The following is a 20251-nucleotide window of genomic DNA, read 5'->3' as shown; positions in this document are numbered from 1 at the left end:
TCTGAGACCACGTATGTTAGTACTGCTTTTTTAACAGGATGGCAAGTTGGAACAATACATGCAACCAGGGTCGGTAGGTCCTTGTATCTTCTGCGACTGCTTTACTCACTATGTCAAACACCAAGAATTCCTTGTTTCTATCGAATAAATACTTACTTGACTGCCAAAAATACAGACTTTCAAACTGGATGCACCTACCTGGACTGCTTCACGGTTAATACATGGACCAGGCACTCAACAAAACTTCACCAACAATGCAGCAAGAGACCCAGAAAAATCAGACGACGACCCGCTGATGACAACGCTGTAATTATATACTTCTACTAGGACTAGGAGAGCTGAGAGCAACCCGATAACATTTGTATCCATCCTTAGCACATGTTTTCAGGAGTTGTTACTCGACACGACACCCCAAGTAGCATACAAGAAAATAGCCCACAAAAATAAAGCCTGCTCTGAACTCAACTGTCTATATCATCAAGTACAACAGGAATTGCAGAGGGTCTCGTTATTTTTAGTTTTTTCATTACTGGTTAACAGATTACACAAAGGAAAGGGATCACCGCTTTTCACTCGAATGGAACGGGCGAGCCATGCTTCTTGTTGACAATGGCCATGGCCAGGTACCTGCTGCCCATGCCGATGGGCGTTTGGTCATCAGGCCCTTCCCAGAATGGGGCTTCTCCGTCTCCGACTAGACGCCAGTAGCCTGTCCTCAGAGACTCCGCCTGCTTCTCGTCACAGTTCTGCATAAGGGCTTCCACCCGGAAGTTGATACCAAGAGAACCCAACAACTGGGATTGAGTCATTGGTCCATGGACGGAAATATCATCTGCAGATATAACAAGACACAAGCCTAGTAAGAAATGCTTGCCTTGCCATGAAAAGTACAAACAAGCAATAAGAGTTCATAAACGTTGCAAACCTGAAGCATCCTTGGCAGAGTGCTTGATTGCAGCAAAATCAACATAGGCACTGAGATCAGCAGACCCAGGGTCGTCTAATATGTGAACGAATTTGTGTTTGCGGATTGCCTGCATATATATCGTTGTTTTCTTAATGTACATGTCATTTATTCAAGAGACTAGTCTATTGCTTACAGAATTGATATTCGTAAAAGAACAGTCCATGAGATAATTCCTTGTGCAAGCACATTATATATAAAACCAAATACTGTACAAAACAAGGAATAGAATTTGGGTATCATGTGAGCACCAAAGACTATCCAGTCTACTTTTAGCAATTTATTTATGTCAAGAGATCCACAGGGGCAGGACTAGCTGGAGCTTTGTACACACTACGGTCAACAACTTCTTCAGTTCAACTCAGGTGTAGCGAAACAATTTTAAAATGCAAACCTGAAGACTATCAGACACTATTCCATTTTTGCCATAGTCAATGATCAGAGCACCTCCACCATCTGAGCTAATTCGGTCTGCGATCTGTTCGCTAATCTCCATTGCTTTCGGGCAGACTTCAATCTGCTCAACCTTCTCGAGCTCCTCAGGACTAGCCCATTGACAACGTTTGGAGAGGAAAATTAAAGAGGCTGTAGGCTGCGGAGACAGAACAAAGCGAAACCTGCTACGAAGTAAGAATTACACATTTACTTAAGGTTAATAATACTTAACTAAGATTTGTAAAACCTACGATGAGTCTCCTGCGAGATCCACCATCTTTTCACACCAGCCGCGTGACCCTTTCTGCAGGAAAAAATGGTTGTTCAGTGGAACGATTGCACAGTAATTAATCTTTAAGCGTGATAAAATCTGAAACAGACTGCTCACCAACCTGAAATTGATGGATTGGTAAAGCATCAAAGAATTCATGAGCAACAATTATGGTGGGGACTGCAGATAAGACACTTAAAATAAGGCAAACAAGAGAAACCCCAAAAATATGTTTGAAAGACAAAAACTTGAAGATACATAAAGGCAACCCAGTTTCAGAATAAACCATACAACTTGTAGAAGAACACTAAAGGCAGTCCAACAGAGAGATTACAAGCATCAGAAGCTGAAATGTTTAAGGATCGACATACACCAAGTATCTAAGCTAGCTCATTAGCAAGTTTAAGCATCAGAAGCAAATAAGCAATGGCAGCATAGGTGCTTGAAGATCATCCAACTAATTGGCAACATCATTAGCAAGTTGAGGATAATATATATTGTGCGATTGTGTCACTTTCAAAAGGAAATCGACGATAGATCCGTCTATTTTTGGTCCATGTCATTATGTACTTTAGCACATTCTTTACCACAACAAATGAATCAGACCATACTAATTCCACAAATCTCATGGTATGGTTAAAAGATGAATGACAGTATAAGAGTTTATCATACAAGTGCCTAGATGATATCCACAGTTATACCATAGAGATTAACTACTTAGAAACATGAAATTTGTAGCTGAAAGAGCCCCTTACATCCTGAAGGAACCTGTTCGAGGGAGGCATGCCAATAAACAGGGGCTCCACAAAGCTTGCTAACTGTCCTTTTTTCATCACCAACAGATTCATCTTCACATTTCAGAGTATTGTACTGCACCTTTTGCAATGTAGGGCTACATTCTACCAAGTTAATGTTGAGCGCCTTAGTGAAATTAACGAACTTTGCTGAGCCCTATTGAAATGGACATATGCATTAAGAAACAGGACAGTACAAGTTCGACAAAGGAGAGGCACAAGCAAGAAAACCATACACGAAGTAAATCTGCCAAGAGAGTTCCTCGTCCTGGGCCAAGCTCAATCAAATTCACCTTCTCTGGTTGCCCCATTTGCTCCCACAGACACATCGCCCACACACCAATCAGCTGAGGCAAAGCAGCAAAACATTATTTACTCTTATCTCATAAGCCATAGCATAAGATCAACCAATCGAGTAAATCAACCACTGGTCAAATTAAATTCACCATACGAATATAAAACACTTAATACGATTCTGAATATCATAATTTCCAATAATACTATAGTCCTGCAGCAAAAATGATGTGCAATGGAAGTGCACAAACATAAAAGATTACAATGCCTCACAACCATTCATAAATATCACGTGGTGTATCGTTGCATTGTTATACATGAAACAAATGGTCCATCTCTCTGCCATCACTGAATTTCCAAGTGTGGCACATTACATGATTCTAATACCTGTACTCGCAAAAAAGAAGAAGATTCTAATACCTGAATGCTGGAAGACAAACAGCTAGGGAGCACCACTTACCTCTCCAAACATCTGGCTGACCTCTGGTGAGGTGATGAAATCCCCAGACTCCCCAAACACATCGCGATTCATGTAGTACCCAGACTGTGGGTTTGTAAGCACCTCCTCCATGTACTCAGCTATGCTGATCGGCCCACTCCGGAACTAACCTTCCAATGACAACCGAATCACATTTCCACAATGCAAGCAATGGAGATTAAAGACTAATAATGGAGGGGGGAACCATCGATACGTTTATGATGCTCTTAAGATGCTTGACAAGGTCAGAGTCCGACGACGGCTCGTGAGAGTGCTCTGTCGCATAGATCAAATGTGCATAATCAGAAACACTGGACCCCAATGTGCATGCGCGTAACAGTCTGAAAAATGTGAATGTGTATGGGAGTGAGAGGGGTGAGACCTGGGGGGCTGTATAGACCGGCGCGGTCCACAGAAATGCTGAGCCTGGCGCCGGAATCGCCTGATGATCCCGGGAGCTTGTCATCCTCCGCCTCATCGTCGCGGGCACCGACGGAGGACGGTGGCGGCGAGGACGTCGGCGTGGACGAGAAGCGCGCGAGGAAGGAGGAGGAGGATATGTAAGGAGGGAGGGTCCGACGCGTGGATGAGCCGGCTTCCCCACTGCAGCCGGTGATGCGAGGGGCCAGGCGGCGGAGCAGAGCGGCGGCTGGGCTCCGAAGCATCTCGACGGCGAGACAGAAGGAGTAGCTGAAGTGCTGGTGGGTTGGGCCGGAGAGGGGGTAGGACGACGACGGGTTTCGCTCGAGTCTCCCGTGTTCTCACTTTCCCCGCTTCCCAACTCTGACTCGCAATCGCAAGCCAAAGCCACCACCTTCTTCCCTGCCCCGTTCCGTCCCAACGGATTCCCACGCCCTACAAAACCCCCGTCGTCCCAGCTTCCCTCCCAGCACCAGCCGCAGTCCCACCTCACCCGAATAAGCATAAACGCGCCCGAGAGGCTTGAAACACACCCGAAAAGCCCTTGGAAATCACGCCGACGGTGGGGGGTTAGGCGAGATGGACGCGACGGCGGAAATCCACAAGGTCGCCAGCATGCGGCGCGACAGCGGGTCCATATGGCGGCGCGGGGACGACGTGTTCTCGCGATCGTCCAGGGACGAGGACGACGAGGCGGCGCTGCGCTGGGCCGCGCTCGAGAAACTGCCCACCTACGACCGCGTCCGCCGTGCCATCCTCCCGCCTCTCGACGGCGGCGAGGGCGCGGCCCCCGGAGCGGCGGCGGGGAAGGGGGTCGTGGACGTGCACGGCCTCGGGCCGCGCGAGCGCCGGGCTCTCCTCGAGCGCCTCGTGCGCGTCGCCGACGAGGACAACGAGCGCTTCCTGCTCAAGCTCAAGGACCGCCTCGAGCGGTGCGTGCGTGCTACTACTCGTTTCCGTTTTCTGGCCGGAGCTCGTCGCCATGCCTGCCGGGTGTTTGATGATTTGTGCGTGTTTGGTTGCGCAGGGTTGGGATTGAAATGCCGACGATCGAGGTGCGGTTCGAGCGCCTGGTGGCGGAGGCGGAGGTCCGGGTCGGCAACAGCGGCCTCCCCACCGTCCTCAACTCCATCACCAACACGCTCGAGGTGATCATCGCACCAACACGTTTGTGTCTCAGCGTGTCAGTGGAAGAGATCATTGATTTGTTTTGGTTGTGCTTGGTGCAGGAAGCGGCCAACGCGCTGCGCATACTCCCCAACAGGAAGCGGACCATGCCCATCCTCCACGACGTCAGTGGCATCATCAAGCCCCGCAGGTAGTCAAAACATCTCTCTTGCCTTTTGGCCACAGAAAACATGCGATGCTCATGCTCATGCTCATGCTCTGCTTGCCTGCGGAGTACACTTGTCACCTGTTTGAACATTGAACTTGTAGACTTTGACCCGGGTCTTTTGGAACTCGGTTTCATTCATCGCTCCTTCCACCTCACGCTCTTTTCGTTCGCGCAGGATGACACTCCTGTTGGGCCCACCTGGGTCCGGCAAGACCACCTTGCTGCTCGCCTTGGCCGGGAGGCTCGACAAAGACCTCAAGGTCTCAGGCAATGTTACCTACAACGGGCACGGGATGGAGGAGTTTGTGCCCGAGAGGACGGCGGCGTACATAAGCCAGCACGACCTCCACATAGGGGAGATGACCGTGAGGGAGACACTTGCCTTCTCCGCACGCTGCCAGGGTGTTGGCACTCGCTTTGGTACCATTCTCTGCAACTGTCACATGCACTTGCTCATGCATTCATTTCTGCTGTTTTCAGATTCTGTGGGATTGGCTTAGTTTGCTTGAGATATGCTTATCAAGCTTCCTTTTTGTTACATCGCCAGATATGCTGACTGAGTTGTCGAGGCGAGAGAAGGCCGCAAATATCAAGCCAGATGCTGATATTGATGCATTTATGAAGGCAAGACTTGCAAATCCGAAATAAACCAATAATATTTTGGTGGTTTCTGTGTGTTCTTCATGATATCTAATCTGAAATGAAGACTTCATGTTTTTTTTTCTGTTTATCTTCATTAGGCGTCTTCAATGGGAGGTCTGGAGGCCAATGTGAACACAGACTATATACTGAAGGTAGTACATGAAACTTTGAGCTACAGCTACGAGTAACTTCAGATTGAATTACCCAAATCTGTCTTGCTCACCGTTTGGACATTGCTATATTTTACAGATATTAGGACTAGAGATGTGTGCAGACACGATGGTTGGGGACGAGATGCTGAGGGGCATCTCTGGTGGACAACGGAAGCGTGTTACAACTGGTAAAAAAAGATAGAACTCCAACTCCATTTCAGTATGTATGTCAACGTCAGCTATTAAATAAACAGTTACATGAATAAGCTTACGTTGATATGTCCTGTAGGTGAGATGCTAGTTGGGCCGGCCAAGGCGCTCTTCATGGACGAGATCTCAACTGGGCTCGACAGCTCAACTACATTCCAGATTGTAAACTCACTCAGGCAATCTGTGCACATCCTTGGTGGCACAGCCGTCATCTCCCTGCTGCAGCCGGCCCCTGAAACGTACAACTTATTTGATGACATTATCCTCCTCTCTGATGGCCAAGTCGTGTACCAGGGCCCTCGTGAGGACGTGCTTGAATTCTTTGAGTCTGTGGGGTTCAAGTGTCCTGAGAGGAAGGGCATCGCTGACTTCTTGCAAGAGGTACTTACATTGCCATTGCTACCACCTTATGTACTGAATGGGTGCTTTTATTAAAGACATGTCTCTGTGTGATTAATGAATAGGTGACTTCGAAGAAAGATCAAAAGCAATACTGGGCGCAGGGTGATGAGCCCTACAGGTTCGTGCCGGTTAAGAACTTTGTGCGTGCATTCCAGTCATTCCACACCGGGAGAGCTATAAGAAAGGAGCTCGCAGTGCCATTCGACAAGAGCAAGAGCCATCCAGCAGCATTGACAACTACGAGGTATGGTGTGAGTGGCACGGAGCTGCTAAAGGCAAACATTGACAGGGAGATCCTCCTCATGAAGAGGAACTCTTTCGTCTACATGTTTAGAACCTTCCAGGTAATTGCCATTAGTACAAACAAATATATTGGTTGGTATATAATGGAATGAGAAGCAACATAGGCATGACGAATTCCCTCATGTTCTGACATTACAGCTGATCCTCATGTCATTTATTGCAATGACGCTCTTCTTCCGTACAAAGATGAAGCGTGACTCGGTAACAAATGGGGGCATCTACATGGGGGCACTCTTCTTTGGTGTGCTCATGATCATGTTCAATGGCTTCTCTGAGCTTGCACTCACCGTCTTTAAGCTACCTGTGTTCTTCAAGCAGAGAGATCTCCTTTTCTACCCAGCATGGGCCTACACAATACCCTCATGGATCCTCAAGATCCCAATAACATTTGTTGAGGTTGGCGGTTATGTTTTCATAACATACTATGTCATGGGGTTCGACCCAAATGTAGGCAGGTGAGATTTATGGGGATCCTCTTTTTGGTTAACAACTACGCATCTTGTTTTGATGCTGTTCGGAAATGTTCTGACAGTACCCGCTATCCATCAACCAGGTTCTTCAAGCAATATCTTCTTATGTTAGCAATCAATCAGATGGCGGCATCACTCTTCCGATTCATTGGTGGAGCAGCAAGGAACATGATTGTTGCGAATGTCTTTGCATCATTCATGCTGCTCATTTTTATGGTATTGGGCGGATTCATTCTAGTAAGAGGTAAATATTCATCCTTCTTGCCTAATAGTCCTTGACAATACAGATTTTTTTCATATGTAAGCCTCCCTTCTTTCGAACTTGCAGAAAAAGTGAAGAAATGGTGGATTTGGGGCTACTGGATCTCCCCACTAATGTATGCACAGAATGCCATCTCAGTGAATGAGTTCTTCGGTCACAGCTGGGATAAAATATTGAATAGCACGGCCTCAAACGAGACCCTTGGAGTGCAAGTCCTGAAGTATCGCGGAGTGTTTCCAGAAGCAAAGTGGTACTGGATCGGTTTGGGTGCAATGCTCGGGTACACCTTGTTGTTCAATGCTCTCTTCACTCTTGCCCTTACATACCTGAAGGGTGAGTACATGCAGAACTAGTTTGATCATTTTTCGTGGATTTGGTTATTATCTATTCCTGAGAACGGTTTCATCTTGGGGTTTTCCAGCATACGGTAACTCCCGTTCGTCGGTATCTGAAGATGAACTGAAGGAGAAGCATGCCAACCTGAACGGTGAGGTTCTGGACAATGATCGCCTGGAATCACCAAGCAATGATGGGCCGATACGAATGAACACTGGAAATGACTCAGCAATAGTCGAAGAGAATTCTAGCCCCATGCAAAGGGGAATGGTGCTTCCATTTCTCCCGCTTTCACTCACGTTTGACAACATCAGATACTCTGTTGACATGCCACCGGTAATTGATAAAAAAATGCTTCTGTTACAGTATCATCGTAGGTCATTGTCGTAGTTCCTAACCATGAGTACGAAATTTGTTTCAGGAAATGAAAGCACAAGGCGTAGTTGAAGACCGATTGGAGCTCCTCAAAGGTGTTAGTGGATCTTTCAGGCCAGGGGTACTGACTGCCCTGATGGGTGTCAGTGGTGCTGGCAAGACTACTCTGATGGATGTGTTGGCAGGGAGAAAGACAGGTGGGTACATTCAAGGAAACATCAGCATTTCAGGATACCCGAAGAAACAAGAGACCTTTGCACGCGTATCAGGATACTGCGAACAGAATGATATCCACTCTCCGCAGGTGACAGTCTATGAGTCGCTGCTTTTCTCAGCGTGGCTCCGTCTTCCCGAGGATGTTGATTCAAACAAAAGAAGGGTCAGTCAACCAAAATAGCAATTATTAGCTTTAGTTAATACACGATCGACTGTTTCTTACCTCTGTGTATGCAGATGTTCATCGAGGAGGTGATGGAGCTTGTGGAGCTCAAGCCTCTGAAAGATGCATTGGTTGGTCTACCGGGAGTGAATGGTCTGTCAACTGAACAGAGGAAGAGGCTGACCATTGCTGTGGAGCTCGTTGCTAATCCTTCTATCATTTTCATGGATGAGCCAACCTCCGGACTTGATGCCCGAGCAGCCGCAATCGTGATGAGGACAGTGAGGAACACTGTTGATACTGGTAGAACTGTGGTTTGCACGATTCATCAACCTAGCATTGACATATTTGAAGCATTTGATGAGGTGAGTGAGATCTCACAGCAGAGATTTCTACCAGCTTTCCTGTGGAACATTCTCTACTGTAGAAGTGTGATCTGCACGATTCATTAGCCTGGCTTGACCGCTTGATTATGGCTGGTTGTCCAAACCTTGAATTATGCCCTGAGATCTAAACTTCCTGATCAATGCTTGCAGCTATTCCTGATGAAGCGAGGTGGAGAAGAGATCTATGCTGGTCCATTGGGCCATCATTCTGCAGACTTAATCAATTACTATGAGGTAAACCAATGTTACAAGAATTTGAATATTACCCCAATCTAATTTGCTTACTGATAAGCCCATGGTTTTGTTTTGCTCAGGGCATTCATGGAGTCAGCAAAATTAAAGATGGCTACAATCCAGCAACATGGATGTTGGAAGTGACAACGATCGGTCAAGAACAGATGCTAGCCATTGATTTCAGTGACATATACAAGAAATCTGAACTCTACCAGTGAGTAACTTACTTGCCATCCTAGATATAGTCATTTGGAATCACATTAGATGGTCAAGGAAACATAGTTATTTTAAGTATGCTACAGATAAAGTAACTTAGCATACTACAGATAAATAGGTACTAGATTTATTTATGGTATGTCAAAACCTTAGAAGTTTGCTACAGGTAACTCAGCATACTAATACAACTAAGGTATGATAACAAACTGAAGGACTGCCCGGTTGTAACATACTAATGCTCTTTGACTTGGACTTAGATTTGCAAAGGCAGACTTCCAATAGGCCAGCTTTTTTTCGGAAACGGTTTTTTTTCTTCGAAGTGGACAATAGGCCAGCTTTCCTTTCTCCAATGCATTTTTGCTATGGCAGATGTAGATGTAATATTGGCATGTTACCTTTTGCAGGAGAAACAAGGCATTGATAAAGGAACTAAGCCAACCCGCGCCGGGTTCAACTGATCTGTATTTCCCTACCCAGTACTCGCAGTCTTCGATCACACAATGCATAGCTTGCCTGTGGAAGCAGAACCTGTCATACTGGAGGAACCCTCCTTACAATGCCGTTAGGTTCCTTTTCACTACTGTGATTGCTCTCCTCTTCGGCACCATCTTCTGGGACCTTGGTGGCAAAATGTATGTCATGACACACACATCCTATATAGCAAGCAAGCAGCCAACCTTTGAAATTTTATTTATCTCTTGGTTCTTATTCCAGGAGCCAGTCACAAGACTTGTTCAACGCCATGGGGTCAATGTATGCTGCAGTGCTGTTCATCGGTATTATGAACTGTACTTCGGTTCAACCAGTGGTGGCTGTGGAGAGGACAGTCTTTTACCGTGAAAGAGCAGCCGGCATGTACTCAGCATTCCCGTACGCATTTGGCCAGGTGAAAGTTGTTCTCTTATTATTCAAAGTTCCAGGTGCTCATGCTCTAAGCTGGTGGTTGCATTACTGAGAGCCAGAGTCTGATTAGTGTTGAAACTTCTCTATTGCAGGTTGTCATTGAACTCCCATACACACTCGCTCAGGCTACCGTATACGGAGTCATAGTTTACTCGATGATTGGGTTTGAGTGGACAGCTCCTAAATTCTTCTGGTACCTCTTCTTCATGTACTTCACGCTGCTCTACTTCACATTCTACGGCATGATGGCTGTTGGCTTGACACCCAACTACCACATCGCCTCAATCGTCTCGTCAGCATTCTACGCCATCTGGAATCTCTTCTCAGGTTTCATCATCCCCCGACCAGTAAGTGCCATCACCTTTGGCAGTCCACATCTACTCCTTTTTTCAGCATTTCGTAGCTTAACTATTCCCCGTTTAACCTGAAACAATGTACAGAAAGTTCCAATCTGGTGGAGATGGTATTGCTGGGTATGCCCCGTAGCGTGGACACTGTACGGGCTGGTTGTCTCACAGTTCGGTGATGTCACAACGCCGATGGAGGACGGCACTCCCGTGAAAGACTTTATAGAGGGCTACTTCGACTTCAAGCACAGCTGGTTAGGTTATGTTGCTACGGTGGTCGTGGCGTTCGCGGTGCTGTTTGCCTTCTTGTTCGGTTTTGCCATCATGAAGCTCAACTTCCAGAAGAGGTAGATGATGACGATATGAGGCATGTTCTAGAAAGAAATGCATTAGTTGCCCGCAAGTATGAATTGATGTGTACATATCATTTGACCACATGGAATGTTTAGGTTCATTAGTTATCTTATACTAGTACATCATAGAGGTCTATCTTTTGTAAACATTTTGCACCACACGAATGCTTTTTTTTGGTAAACGGAATATATTAATATCAAGACGATATCAAGTACACCTGGCTTCTGCAACAACTCAATACCACGGGCAACTTGAGACATTGATGATGCACACATCCAAATTATTACTAGAAGGCAAAAAAGAAAGAAAACCAAGATCTTAGGCATGTAGTAACTAACAAAGACATCGACCACTACGGTTACTTTATTCGGAGCCTTTAAAGATGGACTTGGATCCATCACTCCTACCCACAATCCTTTGCAACTTCACAACCTGGTCTTAAGCACTAATGATTTACATGATCGGGAAGGTCCTTTCAACAAAGAGGAGATTGATTTGGTTACTGAACAGATGCCTGCTGACGAAGCCCTCAGACCAGATGGTTCCACAAAAGCTTCTCAAAGCTTGTTGGCACATTGTAACTCTGGACTTCTGCAAACTCATTGGGGATTTCTATCAGGGTCATATCAATATGGAGAGCATAAATTATTTCTTCATCACCATGATCCCTAAGAAAGATAGCCCTCTCTTCCCAGGGGACTTCACACCTATCTCTCTTCTCAATTGCGCATTGAAAATTCTCACCAAACTTCTGGCTAACAGAGTGCAAAGGACCATTCTTAAATTGGTGCATAAAAATCAATATGGATTTCTGCATAGCAAAAGTATCCAAGATTGTCTGGCATGGGCTTTTGAATATGTGCATCAATGCTATCACTCAAAGATTGAAATAGTGATTTTAAAACTTGATTTTGAGAAGGCATTTGATTTGATCTGCTTGACCATAACACTATCATGGAACTGCTTACCGCCAAAGGATTTGGACAAAGGTGGATGACCCGGATTAGTAAGGTTTCTAACATTGCTTTCTCTTCTGTACTGCCTAATGGTAACATAAAACCTGGAAAACAATTTTTGTGCACGAGGTGTTAGACAAGGATATCCACTTTCACCCCTCATTTTTGTGTTAGCTGCTGGCCTCCTACGGTCTATTTTCAGTGAACACATGCACACTCATTTGGCCGACTCCCCTTTAAGACATACATCTTGTCATCATCCAATTTATTCAGTGTGCAAATGACACATAGATTATTCTCCCTACTAAAGCTGAGGGCATTTTACATGGAAAAAACCTTCCGCAATATTATGCCGATTATACTGGCTGAAGGTCAATTATTACAAATCTTTGTTGGTGCCCATTAATCTCTTTGCACAAAGAACTTAGTTTCTGGCTGATTTGCTTGAGTTTCAAGGGGGTAAACTTCCATTCACATGCCTTGGGCTTCCTCTAAATACCAAAAACCCAATCTCTCTGCACAAAGAACTCAATTTCCGGCTGCTTTGCTTGAGTGCCAAGGGCAAAAACTTCAATTCACATACCTTCAGCTTCCTCTAAATACCCAAAAGCCCAACACCAAAGACCTAATCCCTATGCCGCAAAGTGATTACCCATAACAACGCACTTCTGATGAAGCATCTTCAGAAATTCATGAACCAACAGGATCTGCCCCGGGTTAGTATTATTTGGGAGTCTTACTACTCACACGGACCACCAACTGATAGAAAAACTGGATCATTTTGGTGGAAATCTATTATTAAGATCCCCCTCTCTATAAACAAATTGCCTCTTGTGATGCTGGTAATGACAAACTGTTTTGTTTTGGGAATACCAGTGGAGGTAACAACAGTTGACACTCTCATATCCAGAATTTCACTCCTTCAGTTATCAGGACATGATCTCTCTTCAGAAAGTCATGGCACAAGAGCACTTTGAAGATTTATTCAATAGACCACTTTCCACTCAAGCATACACCCAATTCTTGCTGCTTCAGACTTTCCTTTAGGAAACACAGGTTTTGGCTCATAATGACAAATGGATCTACCCTTGGGGCCATACTTACTCTTATCAATAAAATGTTTACACATCTCAGGGGACCAGATAAGGCTCATAGCATGTTCACTAAACTCTAGAAATGTGGTGCTATGCTCAGCTACAAAGTCTTCTTCTGGATTGTACTTTTCCTCAAAGTTGTTGGTAGAAGAGCATGCCCAATAAGCACATAGGCATCTCATTCTTTGATGAAGTTCATCTTGTTCTTGTGGAACTTCCCATGACTATTGGTTTGGATATTGTCATCATGGGCAGCTAGAGAATATGGACTCAACGGAACGATAAAATCTTCAAGAATGCTCAAACTCGAACTCCTAGAGCCACTCTCAATGAATTGCTCAAGTTCACATTGTTGCGTATGAAACCTCGGAAAGTAGGCAAGATCAAGAATTGATGATCAGTATATCTGTGATTAGTCCAGTTAGATAATATATTATTCCTTATGTTGCCTAGAAAAGGAAACTGTTGAGCTATACACTCTTTCCTTTTTTCTATCATTATTTGTTTTTGTAAATACTACTCATATTAATAGAAAATTTTGTATAACAATTGTCCTATGGTTTCGGGGTAAAAAAACACTATTGTGACAACACATGGGCTGCAAGAAGGTTCTCCAAAAGCAACACCTTCAGGATGATAAAGACACACAAGTGTCACCATCACCAGTTTCAGTCAAAGACTAGATCTCGAGTTTTCACCCTGAGACCAAAATTGAGCAAATTTCATGCAATGCCTTCAACAAGGTAACGAAGTCGGAACACCGCCATTACCAGGCATGACTGATGAAGGTCAAACCAAGGATTTTCACCCTAAAAACTCCAGTTCTGGTACTAAAGTAGCACCACGAAAACTCAACCACTATGTGTTGTCGCATCTGCTTGACCAGCAGTGTCATTCCTTCTATCCTTGACGATGCCGAACACGGACAAACGCCCATAAGCATGTATGCGTCGTGTCCTAGACCACTTAGAAACGAATATGCATAATCCTCATGCATGAGGATGATGGAACATGACATCTCAGAAAGTCTTCAGCCTGAATGTTGGGCTTTCCAATCACCACACACAGAGACATAGTTCTGATGCGACCGGAAATTATGCACTACAAAAAAAGACACATATGTGACATTTTGGGTCGAACGAAAATTATTTCTGTCATGCTTATGACACTTCTATGACGATAATTGTGACAAAAGTACGTATCATCATAGATGTGGTGGGATCCTACTTCTATGACAAAAAATCATGATAGAAAATGGGCTTTTCGTCCTGGGCGGGCCGGGGACGCACCTGCATGACATTCTTTTTGGGCCGTCCATGACAGAAAAAATCGTGGTAGAAGCGAGGGCGAGGAAAATTTTGGGGAGTTCCCGGTTACGGTGGGTGGTCGGGGCCGAGCGATGCACGAAGATTTACGTGTTTCTCTCGTACACGTACGCGCGTGTGTGTGAGGCGTTAGGCTCTAACTGAACCCGAGCGATTGCACTAGCTACGTTACTAAACCCCGATCGATCCCTTGGCTGTTAACTGAACCCGAGTGATTCCTTCGCTACTGTTGCTAACTGAAGCCGATCCAAGCTGCCTCTTGATGAATAGTCTCTGGTGGGGGTTGGATGAACAGGTCCCGGTGGGGGTTGGATGAACAGGATCCCGTGGTAGTAGAGGCCGTTGCCACTGGATGAACAAGACCCCGATCGAGGAGGTGGGGGTGGATGAACAGTAGTCGGTGGAGGGACCCCGTGAAAGGCTGGTAGAACAGGACCCCGTGGAGGGCTGGTTGAATAGGACCTCATGGAGGGCTGGTTGAATAGGAGCCGGTGGAGGCTGGATGAACAGGACCCCGTGGATGAACAGTAACTGGTGGAGGCAGGAGGAAGTCGACGGTGGATGAACAATAGCAGGTGGAGGCTGGATGAACAGGACCCCGTGGATGAACAGTAACTGGTGGAGGCAGGAGGAAGCCGACGGTGGTTGAACAGTAGCCCGTGGAGTCCCATTTTGCGGTACGCCAGACCCGTCCCAATGAACAGGACCCCATTTCGACCGTAGGCGCTCCAACACAAGTCTGTTTCCTCCGTTTTGCAGTACACCACACCCCTCTCAATCAACATCACCCCGTTTCGACCATAGGAACTCAAATAGAAGGCCGTTTCCTCCATTCTGAGGTACGCCAGACCCTTCCCAATGAACAGGACCCCGTTTCGACCGTACGCGGTCGAACAGAAGGCCGTTTTTGTCGGTTTTGCGGTACGCCATACCCCATTCCGGCTGTTCCATCCAAGCCGGTTGACTCCTGATGAACAGGACACGTTCCGACCCAGTCACTTGGCTCCTGGTGAACACGACGCTGTTTCCTCCGTTCTGACCTAGCCGGTTAGCTGCCGATGAACAGGACGACCTCGCTGCCGTCCGTTGCCTCTCCATGTACACGAGCCCTGGCCGTAAGTATGCGTGCGTACACGTTCATGACCCCACCCGTATGTATGTGCGTAGCCGTATTTACTTTCTTGCAGCGTGGCTGTACGTACATGTACATGATTTATACAGGACCGCCTCAACTGCTACGTCACACGTGCCGCTCCTTGCTTGGCCACGGTTCATCCTTGCAGAGAGACCGATCGACCAATATGTACGTACACGTTCGCTACCAGAGAGACAACCCTACGTACAGTTCGACCCGGTGAGTGCCAGCTGTCAGGGAGGATAAGGAGGCACTTCCTTGCGCGCGAAGATATAGCTGATGGGTCCCAGCTGTCAGGGGGAGGAATCATTTTTTTGCCCGTAATAAGTACGCACTTCCTTGCGTGCGAAGATGCAGCTGGTGGGTCTCAACTGTCAGGGGAAGGAAAAATTATTTTTCTGGGTAAAAAGGATGCAGTTGCATGCATACGTCCATGGGCGTGGTGCGTCCCTACGGTTAGCCTCTCACGTACAGTCATCTTCCGATGACTCTCGTTTGTTGACCATGTTGACCACACCGCATCGAGCGCACCAAGGCCGGTGGACGTCGGCGAGGCCCCAGACTGGAACGACTCGGAGATGGGGAAGACGCGGCAGTGGAGTCACAGATGGAGAGGAGCGGGAAACTTGACTGGTTTGGGTGCGCGGCAGCACTGATGGGAATTGTTGCATGGAAAAACAAAAAAATCTACGCACATGCAATGATCTATTCATGGAGATGCATAGCAACGAGGGGGAGAGTGTGTCTACGTACCCTTATAGACAATAAGCGGAAGCATTTCACGACGTGGTTGATGTAGTTGAACTTCTTCTCACGTCAACCGATCAAGTACCGAACGCACAACACCACGCGTTCTGCACACGTTCAGCTCGGTGACGTCCCTCGCATTCTTGATCCAACAAGTTGTCGAGGTAGTAGATGAGTTTCGTCAGCACGACGGCATGGTGACAGTGATGGTGAAGTGATCCTCACAGGGCTTTCCCTAAGCACTACGAAAATATGATCGGGTGTGCAAACGGTGGAGGGGGCGCCGCACACAGCTAGGCAATTGTCTAGTGTGTGCTATGGCACCCCCTCCACATATATATAGGTGGGAGGGGGGAGGGAGCAGCCAGGAGGGCGCCCCAAGTAGGCCGAATCCTACTTGGGGTCCTCCCCAAGTGGCGCCTGTAACACCCCGAGACAGTTGCGCCAGGTGTCTTCCAGTTATTCGTTGTTGTTGCCTTGTCATTTACTTGCGTGTTGCATCTTGCCATGTCATCATGTGCATTGCATCTACATGTTTTTAAAACTTGCATCCGTCCCGGCCTCCTCGTTCTTTCCGTTGTCCGTTCTGAGCCCAGACACACTTGCACGCGCCCGTGGCATGTCCGAAATATTATTTTATAAGTGGACGGAAAATGTCCTCGGAATGGGATGAAAGTTGGCGTGCGGTGTTGTTTTGTTGTCAGTAGGCCGCCTGCCAAGTTTCATCGCATTCGGAGCTCGTTTGATACCCCAACCATTAAACTGTAGCGACATTATAGTCGGTATATCGTCGGACGTTTTCGGTCTCCGGAAACAGTCGCCGGGCTGCATTCCCCCTCTTTCCTCTCATCCCAAGTCCTTCTTCGCGGTCCATCTAGCCCACCTACCTACCCCCTCCGCTCTGGACCGTCCGATGGCGATCGAACGACTCTGAGACGGAGCAAAACCCCTCCAAACCCTAATCCTAACCCCCTTTTCCTATTTAAATAGCCCCCTTGCCATTTTTGAAACCCTAAACCCCCTCCACCTACTTCTAGCCTTCACCTCGGGATGCCCGCAGCCGCCAGCCACCTTCTCGTTGAATTCCGGCGCCAGCCACCATGTTCCCGCCACTTGGCGTGCCGCCAATCGCCAACGCCGCCGCTTCAGCTGTTCCCAGCCAACCGCGCGCGTCCACGTTGCCCTTTAGCCAACCCCCACCGCGCCAGGCCCGCCGGAGCCCATCCGCAGCCCATGCCGGGCCGATCTAGGCCCGACACACCCGCACCGCGCCGCCGTCCCTGTTCAGGATCGGGAGAGCCTGAGCTCCTCCCGTCCGACCACACCTCCACGTCGCCCCTGCCGGCGACCATCTCCGGTGCCGGTCGCCGCCCACGACCTCCGGCCAGGTCTCGCCGCCCCTGCCTCTCCTCCCTCTCCCTCACGATCTCTCTCTCCCCCACAGGATCCCATCGCCAGGGATCGCCGCCGCCGCCCGAAGCTTCCCGTCCTCGCTGTCGCCGAAAATGGACCCCCGGAGCCAGATCCGGCCTCCTCCACTCTAGATCCGTCGACTCCACGTCCGTTCTGGCCAGAGCCCGCCGTGCCGCCGCGCTGGAACGCCGTCCCTTCGCCGATCTTTGCCGCCGCCAGCCTCTGCCTCGACGAGATGAACATGTCGTCGCGCGTTGACCCAGCGCTCGGGTGGGCCGCGCCAGGCACACCAGCAAGGCCGTCCCAAGCCGCTTCCCTGCCCCCAAGCCTCTCCACCGACTGGGCTTGGCTCATGTGAGCACAGCCCTTCTCTCTATCGGGCCAACCAGATTCAGCCTGTTTAGGTTTTTTTCCAGATCTGTGAATTTAGTTATTTTTCCAGAGAATGCAATTTTGCAGAAAAACCCTTGTTGTTCATGCATATAATAATTCCACAACCGTGCATCGGTTTAAAATGAGTTATTTATGAAAAATGATTAGAATTTCATCTAGTTTAATAATATCCAACTTGCATGCATGTTTGAAATGTTTAAACAGCTGTTTGTTTAAATTTGCTTAAATGCCATGCTTAAATGCTTTAATTCATAACTAAATAACCGTAGCTCCGAATTTAACAAACTTTATATGTAAATGGGGTAGAAAAATGCCTAGTGTAACATGGTGTACTTACTTTGCATGGTTAACAACTCTAAAATATGGTTTAGGGCAGAACAATACCAAATCTATAATTTGCACATGAGGATTTTCCGGACTTGTTGCTTATTGTTCCGGCCTCATTTAAATTTGCCTAAATAGGTATTTTTATCATGCTTCACCTCTTGCCATGTTTAACAACATTTAATTTTGTTGAGTACATAAACGAGAGAGAACTAAATAATTGATGTGGTGTTTCGTCAATATGCAACTCGTTGCATATTGAGCCCCACTTAACTTGTAGTATTGTTTGTGCATTTTGCCATGCCATGCCTCATTAAACCGGACATGCATCATACTTGGTTGTGCATCATGCCATGCTTATGTGATGGTTGTTTACTATGTTATTTACTTATTTCCGGGTTGCTTCTCTTGTTAGCTTCGGTTTCATTCCGGAGTTGTGAGGATCCGTTCGACTACGTCCGTTTGTCTTCTTCATGGACTCGTTCTTCTTCCTTGCGGGATCTCAGGCAAGATGACCATATCCTCGAAATCACTTCTATCTTTGCTTGCTAGTTGCTTGTTCTATTGCTATGCCGCGATACCTACCACTTGCTATATCATGCCTCCCATATTGCCATGTCAAGCCTCTAACCCTTCTTTCCAAGCAAATCGTTGTTTGGCTAGGTTACGGCTTTGCTCAGCCCCTCTTATAGCGTTGCTAGTTGCAGGTGAAGTTGAAGTTTGTTCCATGTTGGAACATGGATATGTTGGGATATCACAATATCTCTTATTTATATTAATGCATCTATATACTTGGTAAAGGGTGGAAGGCTCGGCCTTATGCCTGGTGTTTTGTTCCACTCTTGCCGCCCTAGTTTTCGTCATACCGGTGTTATGTTCCTTGATTTTGCGTTCCTTACGTAGTTTGGTGTTATGGGAACCCCTTGATAGTTCGCTTTGAATAAAACTCCTCCAGCAAGGCCCAACCTTGGTTTTACATTTGCCTAACAACCTATTACCCTTCCCTTGGGTCAGCCAACCCGAGGGTCATCTTTATTTTACCCCCCGGGCCAGTGCTTCTCTAAGTGTTGGTCCGAACCGAGTAGACTGCGGGGCCACCTTGGGAAACTTGAGGTTTGGTTTTACTTGTAGGATGTCTCATCCGGTGTTGCCCTGAGAATGAGATATGTGTAGCTCCTATCGGGATTGTCGGCACATCGAGCGGCTTTGCTGGTCTTGTTTTACCATTGTCGAAATGTCTTGTAACCGGGATTCCGAGTCTGATCGGTTCTTCCCGGGAGAAGGAATATCCTTTGTTGACCGTGAGAGGTTGTGATGGGTTAAGTTGGGACACCCCTCAGGGTTTGAACTTTTGAAAGCCGTGCCCGCGGTTATGGGCAGATGGGAATTTGTTAATGTCCGCTTGTAGAGAACTTGACACTTAACTTAATTAAAATGCATCAACCGCGTGTGTAGCCGTGATGGTCTCTTTCCGGCGGAGTCCGGGAAGTGAACACGGTTCTTGTGTTATGCTTGAACGTAAGTAGCTTCAGGATCACTTCTTGATCACTTATAGCTTCTCGACCGTGCTTTGCTTCTCTTCTCGCTCTCTTTTGCGTAAGTTAGCCACCATATATGCTAGTGCTTGCTGCAGCTCCACCTCACTACCCTTTCTTACCCATAAGCTTAAATAGTCTTGATCTCGCGGGTGTGAGATTGCTGAGCTCTCGTGACTCACAGATACTTCCAAACAGTTTGCAGGTGCCGATGATACCAGTGCAGGTGACGCAACTGAGCTCAAGTGGGAGCTCGATGAAGATCTTGATCGTTGTTTTGTGTCTTTTCCGATTGATCAGTAGTGGAGCCCAGTTGGGACGATCCGGGATCTAGCATTTGGGGTTTTCTTCTCTTATTTTGGTTCC

At 47.0% G+C, this 20251-nt stretch overlaps 2 protein-coding genes across 2 annotated transcripts; one reads left to right on the top strand and one right to left on the bottom strand.

Moving 5' to 3' along the window:
* Window positions 1-339: 339 nt before the first annotated feature.
* On the bottom strand, window positions 340-3978 carry LOC125544034 (protein arginine methyltransferase NDUFAF7, mitochondrial). The gene is made up of 10 exons (XM_048707564.1): window positions 3619-3978; window positions 3451-3512; window positions 3219-3362; window positions 2701-2811; window positions 2426-2621; window positions 1792-1850; window positions 1651-1703; window positions 1359-1581; window positions 926-1034; window positions 340-832 (listed from the first exon to the last, which is right to left on the bottom strand). The coding sequence occupies exons 1-10, from the start codon at window positions 3899-3901 to the stop codon at window positions 570-572; spliced, it is 1503 nt and encodes a 500-aa protein (XP_048563521.1). The 5' UTR covers window positions 3902-3978; the 3' UTR covers window positions 340-569.
* Window positions 3979-4097: 119 nt separating this feature from the next.
* On the top strand, window positions 4098-11177 carry LOC125544033 (ABC transporter G family member 36). Its single transcript, XM_048707563.1, has 21 exons — window positions 4098-4588; window positions 4684-4804; window positions 4886-4974; window positions 5168-5412; window positions 5540-5616; window positions 5733-5786; window positions 5884-5974; window positions 6076-6377; window positions 6461-6742; window positions 6840-7156; window positions 7255-7415; window positions 7500-7766; window positions 7855-8105; window positions 8191-8523; window positions 8598-8888; window positions 9060-9143; window positions 9224-9357; window positions 9764-9991; window positions 10074-10245; window positions 10355-10609; window positions 10703-11177. Exons 1-21 carry the CDS (start codon window positions 4236-4238, stop codon window positions 10958-10960), a joined length of 4365 nt encoding a protein of 1454 aa, XP_048563520.1. The 5' UTR covers window positions 4098-4235; the 3' UTR covers window positions 10961-11177.
* The last annotated feature ends 9074 nt before the right edge of the window (window positions 11178-20251 follow it).

Source organism: Triticum urartu, chromosome 3 (assembly GCF_003073215.2).
Source record: "Triticum urartu cultivar G1812 chromosome 3, Tu2.1, whole genome shotgun sequence".
In the NCBI taxonomy this organism is placed as follows: domain Eukaryota; kingdom Viridiplantae; phylum Streptophyta; class Magnoliopsida; order Poales; family Poaceae; genus Triticum; species Triticum urartu.
This window is presented reverse-complemented; position numbering and strand designations above follow the sequence as displayed.

Bases quoted from the DNA above. Each gene is read 5' to 3' on its own strand.
- LOC125544033 (XM_048707563.1), top strand. From the start codon at position 4,236: ATGGACGCGACGGCGGAAATCCACAAGGTCGCCAGCATGCGGCGCGAC. The intron at 9,992-10,073 runs GTATGTCATGAC...TTCTTATTCCAG, and splicing joins TGGGACCTTGGTGGCAAAAT to GAGCCAGTCACAAGACTTGT. The intron at 10,610-10,702 runs GTAAGTGCCATC...AACAATGTACAG, and splicing joins GTTTCATCATCCCCCGACCA to AAAGTTCCAATCTGGTGGAG.
- LOC125544034 (XM_048707564.1), bottom strand. From the start codon at position 3,901: ATGCTTCGGAGCCCAGCCGCCGCTCTGCTCCGCCGCCTGGCCCCTCGC. The intron at 2,622-2,700 runs GTATGGTTTTCT...CCATTTCAATAG, and splicing joins TCTTGGCAGATTTACTTCGT to GGCTCAGCAAAGTTCGTTAA. The intron at 1,035-1,358 runs GTTTGCATTTTA...ATATATATGCAG, and splicing joins TAGTGTCTGATAGTCTTCAG to GCAATCCGCAAACACAAATT.